This window comes from Oryzias latipes, chromosome 17 (genome assembly GCF_002234675.1).
Source record: "Oryzias latipes chromosome 17, ASM223467v1".
Classification (NCBI taxonomy): Eukaryota; Metazoa; Chordata; class Actinopteri; order Beloniformes; family Adrianichthyidae; genus Oryzias; species Oryzias latipes.
This window is the reverse complement of record NC_019875.2, coordinates 17,547,396-17,570,027: the sequence shown is the minus strand read 5'-3', so window position 1 is coordinate 17,570,027 and position 22,632 is coordinate 17,547,396. Positions and strand designations below refer to the sequence as shown.

General features: G+C 37.9%; 1 protein-coding gene and 1 non-coding gene across 3 annotated transcripts; both read left to right on the top strand.

The window, feature by feature from the left end:
- The first annotated feature begins 1,426 nt into the window (after positions 1-1,426).
- LOC101163607 (CTD small phosphatase-like protein) lies at positions 1,427-21,826 on the top strand. Of its 2 annotated transcripts, XM_023965134.1 has the most exons (8): positions 1,427-2,068; positions 10,687-10,838; positions 11,030-11,062; positions 14,124-14,225; positions 15,141-15,197; positions 15,507-15,599; positions 16,150-16,335; positions 19,454-21,826. In XM_023965134.1, exons 1-8 carry the CDS (start codon positions 1,993-1,995, stop codon positions 19,577-19,579), a joined length of 825 nt encoding a protein of 274 aa, XP_023820902.1. In that variant the 5' UTR covers positions 1,427-1,992; the 3' UTR covers positions 19,580-21,826. The 2 variants fall into 2 exon arrangements, with proteins under 2 accessions (XP_023820902.1, XP_023820903.1); XM_023965135.1 differs by lacking the exon at positions 11,030-11,062.
- On the top strand, positions 15,284-15,383 carry mir26-2 (microRNA 26-2). The gene has a single exon (NR_107185.1). It is a non-coding gene; the product is annotated as a microRNA 26-2 (primary transcript).
- Positions 21,827-22,632: the final 806 nt, after the last annotated feature.

Genomic DNA, 22,632 nt, shown 5'->3' with positions numbered 1-22,632 from the left:
ACTGAATTAATTTTTCTCCGCTTGAAGGAAAAAAGTCCTCCTTTCCCGTCATTTCTGTTATGCTGCGGTTAATGTTGTTGTGTTGCAGTTAGAGTTAAGTCCGGTAGGCGAAGCAGCCAGCCTAATCTTATGATATTTTTCTGATTTTAATCGAGACAATAACAGATCGATCATTATTGCTTTTATTTTTACCCCATTGAATGCTCACAGGAAGTAGTGGCAGAAAGCTGCTTTTGCAGCAAGATGGACAGAGAGCGTACCACCAGGATGTGAATGAACGTGATTACAGATTCTTTTGTCTGATCTCCAATCATCCTCCGTGTCTTCAATGCAATATAATGAGACACACAGACAGAAATGTGAGGGTATCTGCTGTAAATCTATGACATGAATAACAGAATAAATTATCTATAATGATCGGCTAGTTAGCATGTAGCCTATTAGCCTTCGAATTTAAAGCAACTGCTAAAGACAAGTCCTGAATATTATCATTCCTATTCGACCCTAAACTACAATATCAGCTAGCTGTCCATCTACCGGCCAGCCAGCTGCCCGAATGCCGGCATGACAAGCAAAAGAGCTCCGCAGTGGAGCTATGTTCGGTAAATCGTGTGGCAAAGCAGCAAGCCTAGGTATCATAAATCTTATGATACTTTTCTTATATTCATTAAGACAATAATAAATTGATCATTCTTGTTTTTCTTTTTCCTTTCTTGAACGAATGTGGGTCACAGAGACACAGAAGTTACCGCTGAAAGCGGCTTTTGCGGCCGGAAGAGCATATCCGTGTTTATGAATGACTTATGACATGAATAATTCTTCCGTTCGCACGGCTTCATTATTTCGTTCGCACTAATTATTTATTTCGAGGGAACGGAATATTATCTTGTGTGAACCAGATATTAATTGTGGGAAAAAGATATTAATCTGTGGGAACGAGATATATTTTAGTTTTGTAACGGGCTCCGTACTAAATGCATCCTTACATTGAGAAAAATCCAGGGGCTGTAATTCCCCCGTTTGACCGCCAGATGGCGTAGCATGGCGGGCCGGAAAAGGTTGAAAACCGTGTAAAAGGCCAAAAAAGAAAAGAAAGAGTTTGGATTATAAAGGATCGTCAAGTAAAATATGGAAATACACTTTTTCGATTTCGTACAAATCTAAAACAGTTTAAGCACAAATCATTTATTAGATGTTTATCGTTAAAAAATGGAAGTCATAAATAACGAAAAAAGAAAATGCAATAGTTACAAAAGGCAGTAAGCGGTAGGGTTCGCTCATCTGTAGTGGTACAGTAGAAGCAGCAATTTTATTTCATTATTTATTGATTTATTTTTCTTTTTTTTTCTTTAATTATTTTTATGCCTGCCTTAAACTTAAAGAATCCGTCACAGAAACAAACCACCGCCCCCCCCCCCCCCCAGCGCCCCCGCTTCAGATGCAACTCAAAATACATGAAGCCTCCATGTTGCTGCACAGGGATTGTCGGGCTGGCAGATGACGTGAATTGTTTTCTAGCGGATGCCTACTTTGAGCAACTTGACTGTACTTGGCGCACGTTCCTTGGACAAAAACAACAATCCGGCGGTCTTCCGAGTGTTTGCAGCGCTTCTCCCTACACGGCGTCATATTTTGGATCTTCCTAGCTTCGGAGCTAACTCTAGCTATTAGCTAACTTAAGTTTGTTAGCAGTTGTCTATTTTATTTGTATGTTTTCACGCGACTGCGGCGTTATCTCTCAACCAGTTGTTTGTAGTGATGGTATTTTCCGGAAAGCCGTAGATGACAACCAACCACCCGTCTCCATTTACCTCCGTGCTAGCTGGCTGGCTCTCACCGCTCCCTCGGCGCTTGGTCTCGGTCGGCTTCCTGGCTTTGTGGACGAGCGGTTCGTACTCATCGTAACCCCGCTAGCTGACACAGTAGCTAGCACGTCCTCCTGCTAAGCAAGTACGATTCTGGGAATCAAAACAGGAATAACTACGCGTCTCAATGGACCACATGTCCATAATAACCCAGGTCCCCAATACAAAGGAGGAGGAAATAATTTCCTTTAACCAAGATAAAGGTAAGAAAAGTCAACTAACTAAACAAAACAAGAAATGCGGCTAACTTCTTTCCTGACGTTAGCATTTACTCTTGTTTGCTAACTGTTGTGAGGCACCGGTTGCATACGTGAAACAGTTGCGTCAAAACTGTGTCAAAAATATTTTGTTGGCAAAAACTTTAATAAAATAGATCAAATTAACCTAATTCAAGAATCTGGGTAGTTTTCCGAGCCCTTTCATTTTCAGCAACAACAACATAACGGATTTCCATGTGGTGGTTTTTATGTTTACTACGAGTACTCATAAACTATTTGTCGGAATTGTGTCCACGCAAAGCCAAATGCATGCTGTATTTTGTTATTAAAATAAGCCAGAGGTTCCTCAGGATGAAGCAAGAGAACAGTAGAATATGCCTTGTAAAAACCGAGCCGCAAAATCCCGTATTTTCCTTAAACTTTGAAAGTAAATTGGATTTGGAAATGAAACTCAGCAAACTTAATTGTTTAATTCAATTCTAACCCTCAATCACAAAAAGACATTATTACTTCTAAATTATTATGATCCAGTTCTTATCTTCTGATAGGTTATTTATACTTTACCAACACAGATTCAGGTTATTAAAAATCCACAAGTATTAATAAATCAAAAGACAAAAGTTAGGTTTACATTGATCCCGGTGTGACTTTGTTTTTTAAACTTATTTATATCAGTGTGCTTATTTTAAATGTTGGATCAAGCTACAGAATAAATAGGGCTTATTCTTTTTCTAAATGGCCGTGAATGCTTTTTGGAATTTAGTCATTATTCTTTCATGAAACTCACTTAAATGGAGGTCATTCATTTATACCAAGAACCTAGCTGCTGAGATCCCTCAGCTGCCATTCTTTGGGCTTGATGACACTTTCCGGGTCACACTGATCTGTGTGGTATGGAGCACTGCTTCCTGCTCTCACCTTGTCTTGTTACATCATTAGTAATACTAGATCTGAAATCAGTCCAACTCAACAATGCATTTCCCCTGAAGGTGCAAATGTATCTCAGCAGCTACTACACACCTTTTGACTTGAATATATCAGATTGATTGCTGCAGGTATGTGATACTTCCGAGCGTTTTTACAATTAAAGAAGAGAGCTGCATTTATATCTGTACTGATTCAGTGACAGGCTAAATTATATTATTTCTCAGGAGATAGTGTCAGAAATTGACAGACATCAGGGGGGATTGCTAACATGTCATTTTTATTTGTCAAATATTGGTATTTGGAGATTGTAATCAATAGAATGTGGAATTGTGGAAATAATTATCTCTGAGGCCTTGCACTTCAAATTTAAATTAAATGGAGGCCTTACAAGTATTTTTATCATCGAGTTTCTAAATCTGAGGTAACTTTTTGCAACTAGCCAGTTAATATAAACTACTTTTTAAAATATATTTATTAATTATTTATTCACAAACAAAGAATACATTTATTAAAAATAAATAAAAGTGTGTTTTTTTTAAAGGTTTTAACAACTTAATTTTTTAGCCTTTAGATTAGGAGGCTGTCTAACAGGTAATGGGAAGTTCCAGATGCATTAAAAGTGTTAAAGCAGAAGTCAAAGTCAAGTTCTGGGTAATGGATGATTAAAAAGCGTCAGTCACAGACAATACTCCTGCTTAGGTATTCATGCAATTGGTTCTTGTTGGCATTTCTTTAATTGTTTACCAACAGAGGTGTTTGAATAATTGCGCACACATGCCACCATGGTGGAATTCACAGTTGTGTATTAACTACTGTTCCAAAATAGCACCTGGGTAAGTAAGCATGCAAAGCAGGACATGGTTAAGTTACAGGATAAAGAAGAGCAGTGAAGGTGGTGTTTGTTTCAGTCTACTTTTATTTGCGTTGCGAGTGAATTATGCAGAATTTTTCCTTATACTGCAAAGCAAAATTCTGCTGTCATTGTGGAAAATGTATGGATTTGTCCTATCTACTGTTGGTTTTTGAGACAACAAACAGCAAAGGATGATGGAAGGGGTTGTGTGATTATCAATAAAGGTTAAGAAACACTTCAAGTGTGTAAACAATTTGTTTTTAGAAATTATTCTGTTGTCAACTTGTCTTTAAGCTTACTGTAATCATATTTAACAGTAATTTGACATAATGTGCTTTGTTTATTTATTACCATATGTGCTGTGTTTTTAACTGTATGTACAGGTGCCAGACAAATAGATTGTCATATTGACCACCTTTATTTATAGTGTTGTTGCTGTATTTGTGTGTGTGCTGGTTGTCATATGTCTTATCTCAGCCTTTAAACAGGTTGACTGCTATCCACCTGCCTATATATAGACCAACTTAGCCATGGCACCAGTGACCACCAATTTTAGGGTGACAATGACACATGTTGTTGTTGTTGTAATATATAATCAGGTGCATTCATTTAGCAAACTAAACATTATTTTAAGGAGTAGTTTGTAGTCACTGTGGTCTTTAAATTTCTGAAGTTAAAAAAAAAGTCACAAAGATGTTAACATATATTCAAATTTCAACAAAACCTTTTTTTTTACTTGAAATTGATCATTTTTGTCATTCACTTTTTTACAGAATACGTTTAAAATTTTACAAATCCATAAACTGTAGCTTTTGAGTTTTATTTATTTATTTATTTTTACTTTTTCAAATGTTAATTTTCCTCCTGTTGCTAATCTTGCCAGTTTGTTTCTGGAACCAAATCAGATTAGTCCTCTAACTCCTGACTGTGGGACACATCCCTCTTTTCAGTGGAACACACCTTTTAAAATGATCACATTAATTGTTTAAAGTCCCCCTCCGATGAATATTATATTTGTTTTTGACATTTAAATTTTCAGATTAGAAAAGAGAACAAATGTAATTTAAAAAAATCATTTCATTTTTGCATTTCGTTTTATTTCTCCTTTTTATATCGCTGTCAAACTGTCACGAATACGCTCGGTTTGAGTTGTGATGTCACAACGGCCCAGGGCCGCATTGTGGATTGCCTAAATTCCCTGATTTGCCCCGTCCAGGGTGCACAAGCTCAGGTGCAAGAGAAGAGAAGATGGCACATTGGTGCGTTGCCCACACGTATTTTAAGTGTCCATCGCTGAATTTAACCTAAAGTCCAAAATGTTTTCCCCGAATTTGTGTTCTCTCTCTGACCGAGTTTGAAGGCTTGCTGTCCCGCATTATTCAGAGGGGGTTAAAAAACAAAAACAAGAATGAAATCAGGGGACTTTATTTTTATTTATTTTACTATTGCCTTGATGAAAATAAGAAAAAAATCATAAAGTTCTGGAGGCCCCAGCAGGCTGGCTTCCCATCCCGCAGGAAGTTTCCGTCTGGCCTGCGTTTAGTTTGAACACAGCTTAACCGTGACCCGTAATCCTAAATGTAACCCTTCCACTGGGTCTGTGCAGCCAAGTTCAGTACTGGCAGTACATATGTGGAAAATTACATGCAAACAGTCACTTTCTTTCTGGCACTTCACTTCATTTTATTTGCTGTGCACGTGAATTCAACAATTTTCCCCGTTTCTGAGACTGTCGGTGTTGTTTTTGCCCCCCCCCCTTGTTTCAAGCTCTTCAATCATGCAAGACGAAGCTTGCAGAAAATGGGGGATCGAGGGCGATCTACTCAGCTCAGCACCGATGGCCACGCCCATGTAGATTTGGCAGCAGAGGCTTCAGATTGACATGAAATATGGCTTTTTAAGACATTTACATTTTGGGATTTTGGTTTAAAAAATTCATAATCATAATTAAAACACCACTCGGAATGTTTTTATTTAAAAAAAATTGTCATGGGGGACTTTAAAACTACTTCTTAGATGTCGTTGCAGCATAAATCTTTAAATCACATTTTCTTTTCTTTTGTTGAAACCTTTTGCTGTAAAAATGTAATGCAGCTAATAGATCAGATTAATGGTAGTTCTGTTGGTCAATCACTTGTTGATCATTAAGGGTTATTATTGTTTGTCTATAATGCTTCATAAAAATGAAAGAAAGTGGTTCTTGCTTGAATAACTTGCTTGAACTCACCCATAAGCACATACCTTTTGAGTAGATGCTCTTCAGTTGAAGGAGCACAATAATTGTTTAATGATTGTTATTCTTCAGTACAAAAGAGAAATGTACGCACTGAGAATCTATTTTGCAGTTAATTATTTATTCCTTTAAGGATCAAGGAGAGTACACCTCCTTCCACATATTTAGATTAGATCATGTAAGTTACTTTTAAAAAACGTCAGTTAAAGTGAGTAAAACTTTGCCTTCTAATTAATATAGGGTAACCAGTTCGTTTTATTTATTTTTTACATAGACTTCATGTTGAGCGTAGGTTAGGGTTAGATTTAACTGTCTTTATATTGTGTGTCTGGCTATTATCTTTGCATTAGTCAAAGTTTTTATTTTCTTAAGGCAATGATCCTAGAATTTTTTTGTTTTTTTGGGTGAAGGCAGCTCCCAGCAAACAAATGGAAGCTGAGAACCTCTTGTGTTGGACACATTTTATTGTTACAACTGGAGTTGAACAGACGGGGTTTATTTTTATGTAAATTCCTTTTGTGTGTGAGGCTAAACTTTTTTTTTTGTATTATTATTTTTTAAATTTTGTAATCCTTTTCAGTTTTGGAGTAAACAGAAGGCTGTTTTTTTTTAAATGTTTTTTTTTACTTAATTTTTTTCTACATGCAGACTTCTAAGCACTTGCAAAAACACATATCCACCACGTACTCTGAAGTCCACACATCTATATACTCAAAAATCCACGCAAATGCAAAATGGCACACTGTAAACATGCTAACAACTGTACAAATCTTCACACATATCTATGCATAGCCATACTCACCTAGTAAATATATTGATTAAGTCACATGCACACATATATGCACACACCCAAACACATGTCAAATACATTTTATATCTGCCCCCACCTTCAGAAAGCAGTAGACACAAGGGTAAAAAGTTCCAGCTCGGGCTGTGACTGAACCCTACCAATATGCCTAGGGTCCAGTACAAGGGCTGCAATGAGACGGTGGCCTCACCAGCCCCAGACTAGGGGTCTGCCACAGCCCAGGTGTTCTGAGCCACCCCACCAAGGAACCACAAAGAAGGCACCTCAGTGCAATATGCGTGGCAGGTCACTTACTGGCTTTAGATTAAGTTCAGAAGACAGAGCAGAGGCAAGAACTGCCTCCCAACCAGGGGGCACCGTTGAGAGATAAAGGTCTAGGACAGAAACAATCAACTAGACCAGGCCTCAGCTTAGGCAATTATTGAAAATCCAGGGTAGCCCAGAACACTACGGTTAGGCCCAGAATCAGCCCCATGAGGACACAAACCCCCTCATCCTGTTCTAATCCTTAGTGACCGTAGATCAGGGTTTCCCTTCTCTGCATGAAGAGATGCCAACCAGGTCCAGTAGCCAGCGCCCAAAAGACAACTAGCACCATTAAACCAGCTGCTGTCTCCTCCCACAAGAGTTGGGGACCTGGGGCAACCACCCTTGTTATACAATGAGTGTCAGATGTTGGAACAAGCGATGTTTAGACTAATCTGTGTAATTAAAATTTGCTGGGTGGGGCACTGGTTGACAGTGGTGTCCAATAACCATCCCAGTAAAGAACCATACATGTTTAATGTGTAATTAATTACTACAAAGTAAGAAACATAGAACCGGGCTTCAAATATGGTGAAGCTGGAAAAGTATTTAAAGTATGAATGTAAAAACAAACAAGTATGTGTTTTTTTTTTTAATGAATTATGGGTTTTTGAACCTTAACGTTTTTTTTTCTCTGTCAGTCAGACTTTAACTATTGAACTAGTGTTAACTTGAAGCAAACATGTTTACGTGTTTACACCGTCCCTACATCGGTGGCTACAGATCCATTCTGCTTCTCAACAAGAGTGTTTACATGATCGCCAATATTTCTGTCTTTTTCTAAATGAGCATATTTTCTGTTTCAGACGTAAACTTGTTCGATCATTCAAGCTGTAATGAGCTCATATTCTAGTATAGTAGTTTTCATTGTGATACACCAATTTCTATGTAAAATGTACTAATTTGACTAATTTAGCACTGACTAGACTCAGGAATTCATTAAATTTTGTAAGAGGAATGCAGGCTCATTAAAACAACTTGTAATGTGATAAACATTGCTTCTCACACGGTTTTGCAGACTTACCGGCATACCTTTTAAGTCACCGTCTCTTCAGTAACCTCATTGCTGCACGCCTCCGGCGTACCAAAGTAGCAAGTAACAAGTGTTGTATCTGCCGTTGATGCAGGCATTCGAAATTGGTCAGCAAAATATAAAGAATGTATAAGTGAATTATCCCGACAAGGATTCCAAAACGCAGGACGTCCATTATTCTTTCTCTTGTTGCTTTGTCCCGCCCTGGCCAACAACTCAAAACATCTTTCATCACGCGCTTTTGTTTACAAGCTTTGGTTCAAAACAGAAATTACTGGTTGAAAGGCAGCCTGAATACAGACCAAATACAAGGTTCATGACTCGATCCTGACCAAATTAAGCAGACTCGGTCTGTAAAAATATCATAAATTACCAGCTAATAGTAGCAACTGCACTTTTTTTGTTGTTGTTTTAAAGTTATTTTATTTACTAAGTTGAAAGTTGCTAAAAGAGATAGAAGTGCTGTATTGACACTCTTAGCTACTGAAAGTTCATTATTACGCATATGTTTGAAAATATGCAAACAGTATTAATTTTGTTGCTGCAACATATAACCCTTAAGCTTCTGGATATTCTCCGGAAAAAGACCTTTACTTGGAATTAGGATAAATGTAACTGTAATCCTCTTTCCCTCCCCTCGCTGGCATACATTGTATGTTGTAGTTGACAGTCGGATGCCTTCTCTGGTGCATTTCAGTGCAGTATTTATTGTTCAATCAACACAGGTTTAAAAAAAAAAAAGGGGCTTCAAGATTTGGAGTACAGATGGTTTGGCTTTAAATTCCATAATTCCGTTTGAGATTTTGGTTGTTTCCTTGTTAGTTTGGTGGAATTTTGTTTTGATTTGTTAGGATAAAATGTTGATGTACAGCATGTTTCCCGTAGCTGCAAAAATGTTGTGATAACTGACCCAGTAGTGACTGGAGAGCAAAAAAACTTTGTGCGTTAACCTCAATTTACTCTTTTATTCTCAGCACCTGATGTTTTTGGTACATACAGTATTGTATTACTACATCAAAATGAAACCAATTTCTGGGGGGGGGCTTCCTGCTCAGACATGTCTATTTATGTAGCTTGAACTAGTATTAGAGGAGTGTAAAATATATCAAATATTTAACGCACCGTAATTAATGTGTTGCCAGACAGGTTTTAGATGATTTTTTTTCTGCACTGTTCCCTCATGATGTAGCTGTTGTTAAGGCCAACAGTGCAAAATATTAAGATGGCAAAAGACATGACATAACAGTATTAGCCCCTCAGTGGGCTTTAGTGCAAAGGCATTTTGGGAGGGGGGTTAATGGATGAGTGGAATGCTGCCTTGTATAGCCTCTTTGAGGTCTGGGGGCCTCCCCACCTCCTCCTCCCCTCTCTTGTACATGTTCAGGCTGCTTCAGTCACTCACCTGCCAGGCGAGGGAAACCTAAGCCAAGTTTGAAAATGGAGGCTACAACGAACAAAAAAACTAAAAGGAGGAGATAAGTTTGTGGATGAGCTGTGAGGCCTCCAAGTTGTTATTAATGATGAAAGCTAAGCATTGGGTTGAAGATCCATAATCCTGAAACAATTTGGAGGTGTAACTTCTTTCTTCTTTTTTTTTGTTGTTGCTCAAACTGTTTTCCTTTTGGGTATGCTTAGAGGATATTATAAATGAATTTTATTTAATTAAATTATTTTTATTTTGGATTTTTTTGTGTGTCTTTTTTACTTTAAAAATAAGAATTTTGTGAATAAAAAGAATGATCACTTTTCTAAAACAAACTAACTTTATTCTTTCAGTGAATGTATTGCTTTTTAGTGTTTTAGTTTACCTTTATGGGAAGGGGATTTTAGTTTTTTGAAACCAGTTGGGATGCCATTATCAAGCTGCTGGTTTGTAAACTTCTCCATTCTGTGGTCTGTAAGTTTGTCAGGTCACTTCAATGAAAACTCTACATCCCTAGATTTATTGCCTACTTGAATCCGTTTCCATGTTAGTTTCAGCTTGGTCTTAAAGCAGGAACATGTCACCTGGACACAGAGGGGAACTTCACCCCTTTAGATGTGTTTTTAATGACCCAAGGGCAGGGGGTTGCAGCTCTGCAGCTGCATCATATATGCCGCTGCCATTCGAGATGAGGTATCGCAAAAGTGCTTCATGTCAAAGTCATCAAAAAATCTTTGTATAAAAATTAGTGAAGTCACCAGATTTCCTTTTAGTTGCTGTTTTGAACCAAAGTCTGGAAGAAACTTTCTACAATGTCGTTTTTGGCTGAAGGTCTGCATTTGTGTCACTGCCAACTGATGATTTAAACGGAGTGACACATAGATGTGCATGCACAAAAGAGGAGAAATAATCACTTGAAGGTCTAAGACAGTGCGATTCAATTGGTCTCCATTTAGGGTCAAATGAAATATCGACATTATTTATTTTTTAAATCCTTTTTTCACTGTTTTCTTCTGTTAGCATCCCAGTCAAACCTCAGCCTGAAGAAACAGAGGAGCAGAAGTATATTCAGCACATTCTTCTGTTGCTTTCGCAACTATAATGTGGAGCCGCCAGTCACTAACACAAGCTCCACGCCCCCTCCTGTTGAAGAGAACGGATCGCCCCCTAAGGTGAGAGGTTCAATTTCCTTTTACAAGGTCTCAGAAATTGAAGTTTGAACATTCGTTTCATTGTCTGCATACTGTCAGCTTTTGTCAATAGTTTCCTCAGTTTTGTTCTTGGTTCTTCTTTTAAACCTTTTTATGTTTTCTTCCAACTCGCACCTTATTTTTGTATGTGTTTCAATCTCTTTGTGTTGTAGTGTGACCAAGTCGAGGTCCTGCCTGTCCCTAGTGTATGTATTGCGTTTACTTCTTTTTTTTTTTGCATGCTGGTAGAGTCAGCCAATGCATCCAAATTCTTTGGACTCCAATGTTCCTCCTGGAACTTTGATTTTTTTGACAGTAATTTTGTCGCTGGTTGTAACACACGCTTTGTTAACAATGAGCTCATTTGCATGCACACTAAATATTGTCGATTTCTGATATCTTGGGTTGGTTATTTTCTGATGAAAGCATTTCCAAAATATCTTATAATGGGTAATTCCTGTTATCTGATGTTTGTGCAAATGTAAATTGCCTCAGGCTATGATCACCCTTTGCTTCCATTAATGTGAAACTTGTCTGCCTTTACACTGTTTAACAATACTTATTATATTAAAAAAACTAATTCATTGCTGTTTTAACTAATTCTTCTATGAGCTTCTTTAAAAAGTAATAATCTTATCGGCTAAAACATGCATGCAGTTAAACTCTAGAAGTCCAGAAAGTCTTGTGGGTGCATCTTGGACTGAGGTTCAATTTACTGATCCCTTTAGTCACAGGGTGCCTTTGATGTGATCTGCTTACCTGCAGCTTTGCCAACTGTAGTTCAACTGTCTAAGTCACATGTGTCAAACTCAAGGCCCGCGGGCCAAATGTGGCCCGCCATGTCATTTTATGTTGCCTGCGAGAGCATAAAAGTTTTTAATATTTTAAAATAAAAAATAAAAATTGGTGTGTATTTATTCATATTTAGGGGGAATCTGACTTGAAAGATCAGATTAGGCAACTATACATTAGGACTTAAACACTGTTTATATAACCTAACCTGACAGAATCAAACGTAAAAGGATTTATGCTACAGTAACAAGCAAACATGTGTTTTCTATGCAACTGTAATTGTCACTTTAAAAAGTTATAATACATAAACAATGAGTTAATTAACATTAAGGAGTAGTTACGTTTATTTTTCATTACAATAAGTTACATGTATAAGTTATATCTGGCCCTTTGAGGACAACCGCTTTGCTGATGTGGCCTTTGGTAAACATGAGTTTGACACCCGTGGTCTAAGTAATCTGCTGTAGTGCAGTGGCTCGATCCACCAAGCTACTATTCGAATCTGACAGTAATGGATTCTGTTATTTAGGATTTACTTTACAAATGTGTCTCTTTTATGTAGAAGTGTATTTTTGAATTTATCTGCACTAATGTTAAAGTTAAAGGGAGTCATTCTGTCACACACAGAGAAATATTTGGAGACGTTGTAATGTACCTGCCAGTAGCGCTGCAACAAATTGAAGTGGTCTGTTTTAAGGAACCTACAATGGCCTTTTTGTTTTTGCCTTAAACTATTGCATTAAAGGGATATTAAATGTGGTCCTAATTTATAACATAGATTAACTTTAAGTCTATTTTTATTTGTATGCCCACAACTTGTATGTGTTTGCGTGTGTTGAGATGGGGAGTCTCTAACAGTAAGCCGATTTCTAAAGAATAGCAGTTCGTCATACCCGTAGAAATAAATAGAAACATGACATCAGTGTGGATGAGCATCATTTGAAACTGGTTGTTTCAGATGATAAACACATAGTGGAGCAAAGAGGATCAGTTTACATTCATACATCTGGCTCCCTTATCTTGTGTAAACCTCTGCGGTTTAAGGTGGGCCCATGCATTTCCCCCTTAAGCGCTATATTCTTAGTTTTGCAGGGATTTGCCTGCCACAAATTCACCTGTGTAGACTTGTATTTGTAACTTTCCATGTTATTTATTGTGTATCTAAGTACATATTTGAATCGGACTAGAAGAGAAAAGTTTCCTTTTGGCATTTTTGTGAACTACGGATTCCCAAGTTCTGACTTGTCAGTTGTTTAAATTTTCTTTTCGGTGGTAATAAAGTACAGTAAAATTTACGGGTTCATTTAGGCCAGTTTGTTTCACAAACACGAGTCGTAACACATTTAGAAAAAATTTGTTCCTAATTATTGTTATGAGCATTTGTTTTATGGTAATATCACATCAAACTTGGGGAAAAGATCATGACCTAGCACTGACTAGAGAGATCCATGTCAGGAGGTAGAGCTTAGAGTTATCAAAGGTCAGATCAATAGACAAAGTTTTAAAAAAAAGGATGGTTGGTTTGAATTTGTCTGTTCTGCATGTACAGTGGTCCCTCGCGTAAGGTGGGAGTTATGTTCTAAGAATAACCCAGGATATGTAAAATCCTTGAAGTAGAATTGCAGATGTTTCCAGGCTGTAAAACTCACAGAAGAACCTAAGACGTCATCACTATACACTTTATACACTTTTCTCAGACAGACATGAACATTTTCTCACTTTTCTCTCTTGTTAACACTCTCAAAGTTCAAACTTTGATAGAAAAAAAGTCCAGTATTTTATAGAATGCAAACAAAGATCTGTTTACGATCAAAGATTTCTATTGATTTGGCAAACTGAACAGATTCTATGGAGGAGATGTGAAGGAGATTGCTTGACAGTGATTTACTGCCAATCAGGATGGAGAGCCTTGTTACACATAAAATTGGGCTGTTTGTCTTGTTTTATGGAATATATCCATATAAAAATATCAAAGATCACCAGAATATAGGAAGATCTTTTTGTATATATTATGCAATTGTGTTTGAATGTCTTGTAGGTGTTGCTCATGTATTGCCCTTACTTTTTAAGTAAACACATCCACACTGTGCATGGCCTTTGTGTGTGGTGCAGTTTTTCTTAGATGTTCTGATCATTTTTAATCCAAGCATTAGGAATCGATCGTCAAATCCCATCTTTGTTCAGTGTAAAACATTAGTAAGTTACGAATAACAGAACCAAAACGATTTAGGAAACTAGCACCCACCTCTAGATCTAGTGAAGTCCTCTCTGTTCCGGCCCAATGCTCACCGACTCATTTTGTGCTTCCATCCACACTTGTTTGTTTACCCTCAGCTCTATTGTGTCGGAAGAAGATTGTTAAAGAACAGACTCGATCAATGTTAACTTAATGTAGATCAGGGCTCCGTTTTATTGCTTATATTAAAGAAACGGTGTTCAAACAAACTCTCATCTTGTGCCTTTATCGCCTCACAGCCTCCAGCCAAATACCTCCTGCCGGAGACGACGACAACCGATTACGGTAAAAAGTGCGTGGTTATTGACTTGGATGAAACACTTGTTCACAGCTCATTTAAGGTAAGTTGAGGCAAAACCATTTGAGTTTCGCAGTTTTACTGAATCCTAATGCATGTGAAAGTAAGCTTAGTTCTTTTAAAATGTATTTCTATTATCAAGCCTTTTTGCATTCATGTTTCTTGTGCCGATTTGGATCCTCGTCCAACTAAAACCAAAAATAATCTCCTTGAGCAAGTACGTTTGGGTCTATAACCTGCCTTTTTTTGGAGTTCAAAGAACACATACTGTACATTATTCATGTTTATATTGAAATCCTAGACATTTAAGGAAAGTTATAAGTGTTGATACTCCATAAAATCCTGTTTGTTTTCATCATAGTACATTTTATGTTCCTCGTTAGTTTTTCCCCACTATAACCTGTCCTCCTCTGGTTCAGTCTGGTTTAAAAACAACCACCCATCTATTACGTTTCCCAACAACTCCACAGGCTTTCTTAGAAGTGGACAAAGTACTTTGTAAAAGTTAATGTCTTACGTGAAGCAGTCAGCATGCAACATTCTTACAGTTTGTAGAAACACTGAAGGATTTTCATGAGTGAGCCATGTTCACCTCTGCTCAAGAGTACAGAAAAAAAACTGTTTTTAAACTTTAAACACCAGCAACAATCTCATAACAACATGTTATAGATTTATTACCCAGAGCAAAAACATTCTATGTTGAAACTGTTTATTGATGATGTTTCTATAGGGATGCTTTGTTGGTTGAGTAACGTATCATCAGGGAACATTTGCACTTTTGGATTCAGTTTTGCATGTGTTTGTTTACATGTGTTGTCTGATGTGAGGCAACAATCTACAAAGCTCACATAAATAAAAAATATTCACCACTTTTGTGTTGTTAGAAGAGCCTCTAGTGGTTAGTTAAGGTACTGCAGTCAAAGATAAACTGAAGTTTGTGTTCGTTTTTCCCTTACAGCCCATCAGCAATGCGGATTTTATTGTCCCAGTGGAGATCGATGGTACCGTTCATCAGGTATTCTACTTAAGCAATAAGGAAAGATGTTATAAATTTAAACAAAACTGGAAGAGGCCATTTGCTTTCCATGTGAAGATCCTGAAGCCTGACTGGCTGTTATCAAGTTCAAGTAATCCAGGATAGGCTGTTTGTATCCTGGTTGGCCTATTCATGATTACTTGCACTGGGTGGCAGCTCCTAGATGAAGACTGGAACAGACTGAGGCTCTAGTAACATTTGTGTGATTTCAACATAATTGACTTTGTATATTTTAATATTTTTCCAGTTACATTTATTTGTTGTTTCCTGCTGTTTTAAATTTTTAAGGTTTATGTGCTGAAAAGACCCCACGTGGATGAGTTCCTTCAGAAGATGGGGGAGCTGTTTGAGTGTGTGCTCTTCACAGCCAGTCTCGCCAAGGTGTGTAAAGACGAGACTTTTAGTTCTTCTGTTCTGGAATCAAACTGTGAATCTTCACCTGTTTAGCAGCTCTGATCGACTTGTGATGTCTGAATTTTGACATTTCCTTCGATTTGCTTTCTTGTCTCTTCTGTATCTGCCAGTAATTCCATCGGTAAGTTTATGGAATGATCAAAAAATAAAGAAAAACACAACAGACCATAAAAGCGTGGCTGATTCTTGTAGTTCCACGTTTCCTCGTGCTGAGTTTAACAGTAGGAGTGAGCAGCGCTTTGTTGTGTTGAGTAGAGTTTCCAGAGACATCTTCCCTGTTTTCATTATGAAGAACTACACGCTCTGGCTTTTGTTTTAAATATATTTTTATTTTTGGTTTACCTTTTAGTTTTTGCTTCTTTTTTTTTTTGGTAGATGATCAATAATTGCATGAGCTACACTCTACTGAATTTGAAAAATGCCATTCTTTTAGATTTACGCAATCCTGTTTTTGTATTTCAATCTAGTTGAATATTTTCTGTCAGGAACCTAAACTTTGTGTCTTGCATTTTGACAGTATGCAGACCCTGTAGCAGACCTGCTGGACCAGTGGGGGGTTTTCCGAGCGCGACTCTTCAGGGAGTCCTGCGTTTTTCACAGAGGGAACTACGTTAAAGACCTGAGCCGGCTGGGACGAGAGCTCAACAACGTCATCATTGTGGACAATTCGCCTGCCTCCTACATTTTCCACCCAGAAAATGCTGTAAGTTCTTTCCCTTCTGATCCCTCATTTCCCGTGAGGACGTCAGAATCTATTATAGATTCTGCATCGCAGAAGCTTTCATTAGATGAAAGTGGCATTCTACCGCTAACTAGCATAAAAAATATAATTATATTAGTCGGGTTAAGTGTCATAAACAATTTTTTTTGTGTTTTTCACAAAGATTCTGTTGAATAATAATTATCCAAAGGGAAAAAATATTATTTTAAAAAGATTTGCCAGATATGTCCATAGGAAAAACATCCAGGACTGTGTGCAAACCAAATCTCCACATTTAAAGCAAACCTGGGTCCTCAAATGACCTCTAGAGGCAGTGTTCCCCATTCTTATTAGTTCATTTGTTATAAAGTTCAACCTAAACTAAAAATAAACATATGCACAGTCTGTTTACACAAACATTTGCTACATTTATAACTTTGTTTGTTTTTTTCATGACAAATTCGTGCATAACTACATGCGTGTTTTTTCCTTTTAATTTAAGTGGCTGGGCTCAAAAAACTCACTTTCTACTCTACTGCACAATCGCCCCACTTCTAAGGATGGGCATCATTAAGGTTTTCACCCCACTACTACTCTTATTGATGTTGCTTATCGATCCGGTATTTTTAACAATACTCTTATCGATATTTTCTGAGGATGAAAAATAAATAAATAATTAACAAATTAAGAACATGAAGTATTTTATTTCCTCATTATGCAACAACATTGTTTTTTAACAAAACGTTTGACTTTATACATTTTTCAAACTTGAAAAGTAAGATTTATGAAAAAAGAAGCGATTTAAATAAAAATAAACGGCAATGTTTTGACATTTTGCTGTCATGATGTAAATATAAAACAAATTAAATAAACTCTTCACTCTAAAATAAAATACAGTTGCATAGGGCAACATGGTGGAGTATGCAGGTAGATTGCGGAAAGCTGCACGTTCCTCTTTTTTTTTCTTTTGTATTCATTTCCATTACAAGCTTAGAGATGAGCTGATGTTTAAACTTCTGAAGCATTGGTGTTGTTTAATTTTAGAACTGAAAAAAGGTAAATTAGAAATGTCTATTTTATCACAGAGATTTTGCTCTATATCTAGCCAAGATTCATCTAACACACCACGATTAAGCCATTTTTGGACATAAAACAATCTGTTCGCAGAGTCGTAGTCCTGGAAGTTTGGTAGGCCTGGTCCTCCTCTGTCTTTAGGTTTTTGAATAGTTTTCAGACTGATCCTTGGGGGTTTACCTTCCCAAAGGAATTGGGAAATGATTTGAATCAAGTGGTTGGAGGTTTGGAAGGAATCATTGACAACAGGTAGTTAATTTTGGGTAGAATCGTCATTTTTATGGTTGCAACTCTCCCTATTAGGGAAATGGGTAGAGGGGGGGTTGGGGGGGGGGGTGCGGGGGGCAGTTGACCGCGACTCCGTCTGCTTCATCAGCGCAGAGATCAAAAATCCCACACCGTCACAGCTCTATTTTATATCTTGTGGGACACAAAAAAACGCGACTTCTCCAGTACCGATAGCAGAAGCGTGGAGGTCAGATCTTACCGACACTGCGGTCTTGAAGAATGTTGCCCCGGGGCTCCTTCAATACCGGGCTCGGTACCCATCCCTACCCACTTCTTGCAGAGTTTATTGTAATAAACTTTATCCTAGTTCAAACCACTTCAAGCTTCCTTTTCTCCAGTGAGAACCCTCTTACAGGATCTGTCCAGTAAATTATGTCTGTGGGGCAAACTTGTTTCTAACTGATCTGCTGACTGCAGCCAAGATGGACAGTTCATTGTTTTTAAAGAAAGGAACAAAATTGCCTTGTTAGAATCAGGGTCGAAAACTAGTGATCTAAAACACTCTGTAAAAACAAAAAGTGATTATTTTTTAATCTAAAACTAAGAAGTCCTCCTTAACAGCAACATTTCTTAATTTGGATTTCATTTTGAGCAATTTCCTAATTGAAACATTTCTTTATGTTGCACGTGAATGAAATCATGGGAGGAACAGCTCATATTGGAGATAAATACAAGGAAGCAGATTGATAGGAAGCAGGGATAGGAAGGAGGACATTGTTTATGTTGGTAAAAGGAGGTTGAGGTTGGAGCTGCAAAAATAGAGGAGATCCATGGATGTAGTAAAAAAAGGACATGAGGGTTGTTGGTGTGAGGAAACGGAAAAGAGGGTTAGTTTATGTGGAGGATTAGCTTTGAAGAAGATCTATGTAGATCAGACATCTTTGCAAAGAAAGGCAATGTTCCTGGGGGAAAAGTTTTTAAGCAAATTAAGTTGAGTTTAAAACCCATTCCCATGAAAATCACGTTTATGAGGTTTTTAACATCATCTTGGAGCATTTTTCTCATGATGGAGGACATGTATAAAAAAAAGCCTGTAAACAAGTGGGAGAGAGTGTAAATAAATGGGTGATGGGAAGTGAGGACAGGCTTACTCCACGCCAACAGATGATCTCCTGTCGCTCTGCAGAAACCACGTCCTAGATAATGACAGTTTTCTTTGTTTTTTTTTAGATTTTGGCTAAAAATAGAATAATCATAGTGGAAGTACTTTTATAATAGATGAAAATGTATGTTTTATTTAATCACATTCATCTCTGGCTGGTTCCAATAAGATCTATGTCACAGGTTGTTTCATCAACCATTTTGTCATTCTGACTTATGTTGAACGGTTACAGAAATAATTAGCTTGCTCAGACTTTTTTTTTTTACGTTCTCATTAATATTTTTGGGAAATTGCATCAGTGTCTTTTTTTTAAGGAGTCTTTCTTCCTGTGTTGAAGTAGGCGGGAACATAAACAAGAACCAGACTATTTGAGAAAGCGGATCCTGATTTAGTTTTGCTAATGCTCTGAGTGTTTTTAATATGATGACACTAACGGTTACACAGTTTAAAGAAATACAAAAAAAACAGCTTTTACCAGGTGGTAAATGCTAGTAAAAAAGGATTTTTAGTCATCATTGTCTTGTTCCCTGCTATGATTTTGGCCATATTTTCAGGATTTTTTATTATTTTTCAGTTGATCTGCTGGTTTTTTTCACATATTACTGTGATGAAGAGTTGAACAGCATCTCACACATGCTCCACCTCCCTTATCATCAGGTCCCAGTCCAGTCCTGGTTTGACGACATGAATGACACAGAGCTCCTGGACCTGCTGCCTTTCTTTGAGGGACTCAGTAAGGAGGAAGAGGTTTACGGAGTCCTGCAGAACTTCAGAAGCAGGTAGCAGAACACTCCACCAACCCGCCTCTGCTCTCCAGAGTCTTCTCTGCCAAAACCCCCCCCCGTCGTCCTCTGCCGCCGCGCCTCGGGCTCCGGGCACATCGTCCCTCTAGCGCCTAAAGCGACGACCTGCAGTCTCACTGTGGAAACCCCCTCCCCTCCCAGCCCAGTCTGCTCTCTTCTCCCGGTGAATCTCTGCCTCCTGAGTGCCAACAACAAACACAGGACCACCGTGTCTCACAGAAACCAGAAAGTGGGTGGAGCCTCCTCATCTTTAACTTTGGGGACTAAGAACTAAGAGGAAAGAACTCTGGTTTTGACGGGGTTTTTTTTTTGTATAAATCTAAAAAGTGATATTAGTCTGCGAAATTCAAGTTTTGGAACCAAAAGAAGAAAGAAAGACAGCGAAAAAAAGCACTCGACCTTAGACGTTTTTTTTTGTGGCGCCCCACAAAAGCACGGAAGGATTTGGTCCTCATTGTTGCTATGCAGGCAGTTTGTGGTAGTAGAAAGGACTGTGACTCTTTTCTTACCGAACGAAGTGCCTTGTGTGAATGTACTTTCTATGAGGAGTTCTTTTGTACGCGACATATTTCCAGAGAGCGTCGAATCTTTTTCACACACGATATGCTTTAAACTGGACACACAAGTATCCTTAAAAGAAACATTTGACTTCACTTTTGGGCGCCCAGCGTTGGGCAGTTGTCAGGCAGTCCCCCCCCCCTCCTCCAGAATGCATGTGCCATTATAAAAGGTGTGACTTTCTTTTTTTTTTTTTTTTTTCTTTACGTGCAAATTAATTCTAGGCAGAGGATGCTCGCTGTTGTGACCTTCAAGCTCCTCCTGCAAGAAAACAAAAAGTGTTTTTTGGTGTTTTGATTCTGTGATCTGTTAGCTCAGATAAAACTGTGACTTTTCTTTTTTTTGGTCCATTTTGTTTTATTTTCCTTTCTTGCCAAATAAGGAAATTATTTTAACAGACATTTCAGCTAAACCTATTCAACTTTTCATAAGTTTCACATTTTAACCGTGTTTTTTTTTTTAGCACAAACGTGGAGCAGCTTTTTCCCTCAAAAGGTGGCACATGTTTTCAACTGTGTCTATTTTAATAGTTACAAACGGTCTAATATTTCAACGCATATGAGCCGAGTGCCATGGTTTTTGTTTTTTTTCCATCCTCCTTGGCGTCAGTCTAAGCGTTTCATTTCTAGATGGCCTGGTTAAACCAGTGAAGAGCATTTATACTAATCTTACCAGACCTTTTATTTTATTTTTTTTATTTTAACACATCTTCACCTCAGTGCCTACATCTGAGAGGAGCCCAGCAAAACCTGATGCTGCAACGTTAGGCAATAACTGTTCTTCAAGCATTTCCATCCCAGCTTTTTGGCTCGGGTTTCTAAGAGCACTTGAAGCTGCTGACCAGTAATTGTGTGTTGGCAGCCGGACAATTACAGACGACCTTCAGACATTCATTTATTATTATTATTATTATTATTTTTGGAATCTTTTTCAAAATGCTGGGAGAACACGAATGTTGCGTCGGTAAGTTGAACGCATTAGCTACACCTGCCAATGGGAGAAGGTGAGGAAGGACAAATGTTTGGGTCCAACTCCAAATGAAACACTATTGGGGCACTGAGAAAGGACTGAAGAAGCTCGTCCCGGCATTGATGCCTTACTGCCCTCGGACACACGCAGAAGCCCATTCACATGTGCGACGCGAGTGGTGCGTTTAAATCACAAAATGCCCAGAAACACAAAAGTTTTGGGTAGTTGTTTTGAGACCTGCACAACTTCACCTCCTTCCCCACTTTTCTTTTTCCTTCCTTTTCCGTAAGTGTTGTGGGTGTTGGGCTCATGATGGTGACCGTGCAATGTCCTTTTACAAAACTGTTGGTGATGACCTCACTCTGAAAACCTTTGTATCCTGATATTTTTCTATCTTCATGTCAGCATTCGGTCGGCTGAACCACGTTTTACCTACTATTGTCTTTTTTTTTTTTCCTGCCATGGGACGAGTGTGCGTGAACGTTTGTGGTTCCACCCTCCCAGCTTTTGTTGTCGCACCTTCCTCATTTATCACACTGATTATTTTCATTTAAACACCAAAGTCTCAAACCATGAGTTTTTGGACTTTTGTTCTCCCTTTTATTTTTACGGAAACATGCATTTTAGGTTTTTTTTTGGCGTGTGTTGACCGTCTTCATCCTCCATTTTTTTTTCTTTAATAAACGCTTCATTAAAACAATTTTGTCATGTCTTTATTTTACTCCCCTTCTTAACAACTAATAAGTTACATCACTCAAAGCCAAAGATTCTTTTATGTCTCTTATGTCTAAATGTCATGAGAAACTTTTCGGATGACTGCATGGTCAACTGGATTTTTTTATTTGCTGTTGAGTAACTTCTAGACAAATCACAATAAAGCACATTTTTGAGGATTATGGTTTGTCGTTGGTCAGCAAATGTTTTAGTTTAAATTCTGCCCCTCCCAAAAAGAAAAGTGTTGCTGGTGTTGTTTTCCCTGCTGTGTCAGGGGTTCAAAGAGGATATTTTACTTTATTTTTAGATTTGTCTGCAGTAAGTAGCTAGAAAGCTTTGAATTGAAACTGGTGCTTTACAAAAACTCTCACAACTAGAATCGCTTAAGTGGAGTTTTTTCTCCCCTAAAATCTGTTGGTGTGAAAAGTCTTCAAAATGAAGCCGCTGTGTCTCAGTTGATTTGTCTACTGCCAATAAAATATTAGAAATATACTTTAAAGCTTTTCCTTTTAGCAGGGGCGCCTAAAGTAATTGCAATATTTGTTGTGAATGTCAAAAAATCATTTGGCCAGAAAGAAATTGCTGCTTTTCCACAGTTTCACTTTGTGTAAACCTTGTGCTATCCTAGGCACTTTAACATTGGGAGTTGGGTCATCTAGACCCACTAGACAGTGCTCTGAACCTTTGTTCTTCAATGATTTGTGATCTTCACTGGTGTCCATGGATTACATGAAATCTTTCCACCTTTATCCACGTTTGTCATGGTAGGTAGATCACGTCAATGTAAGGGTG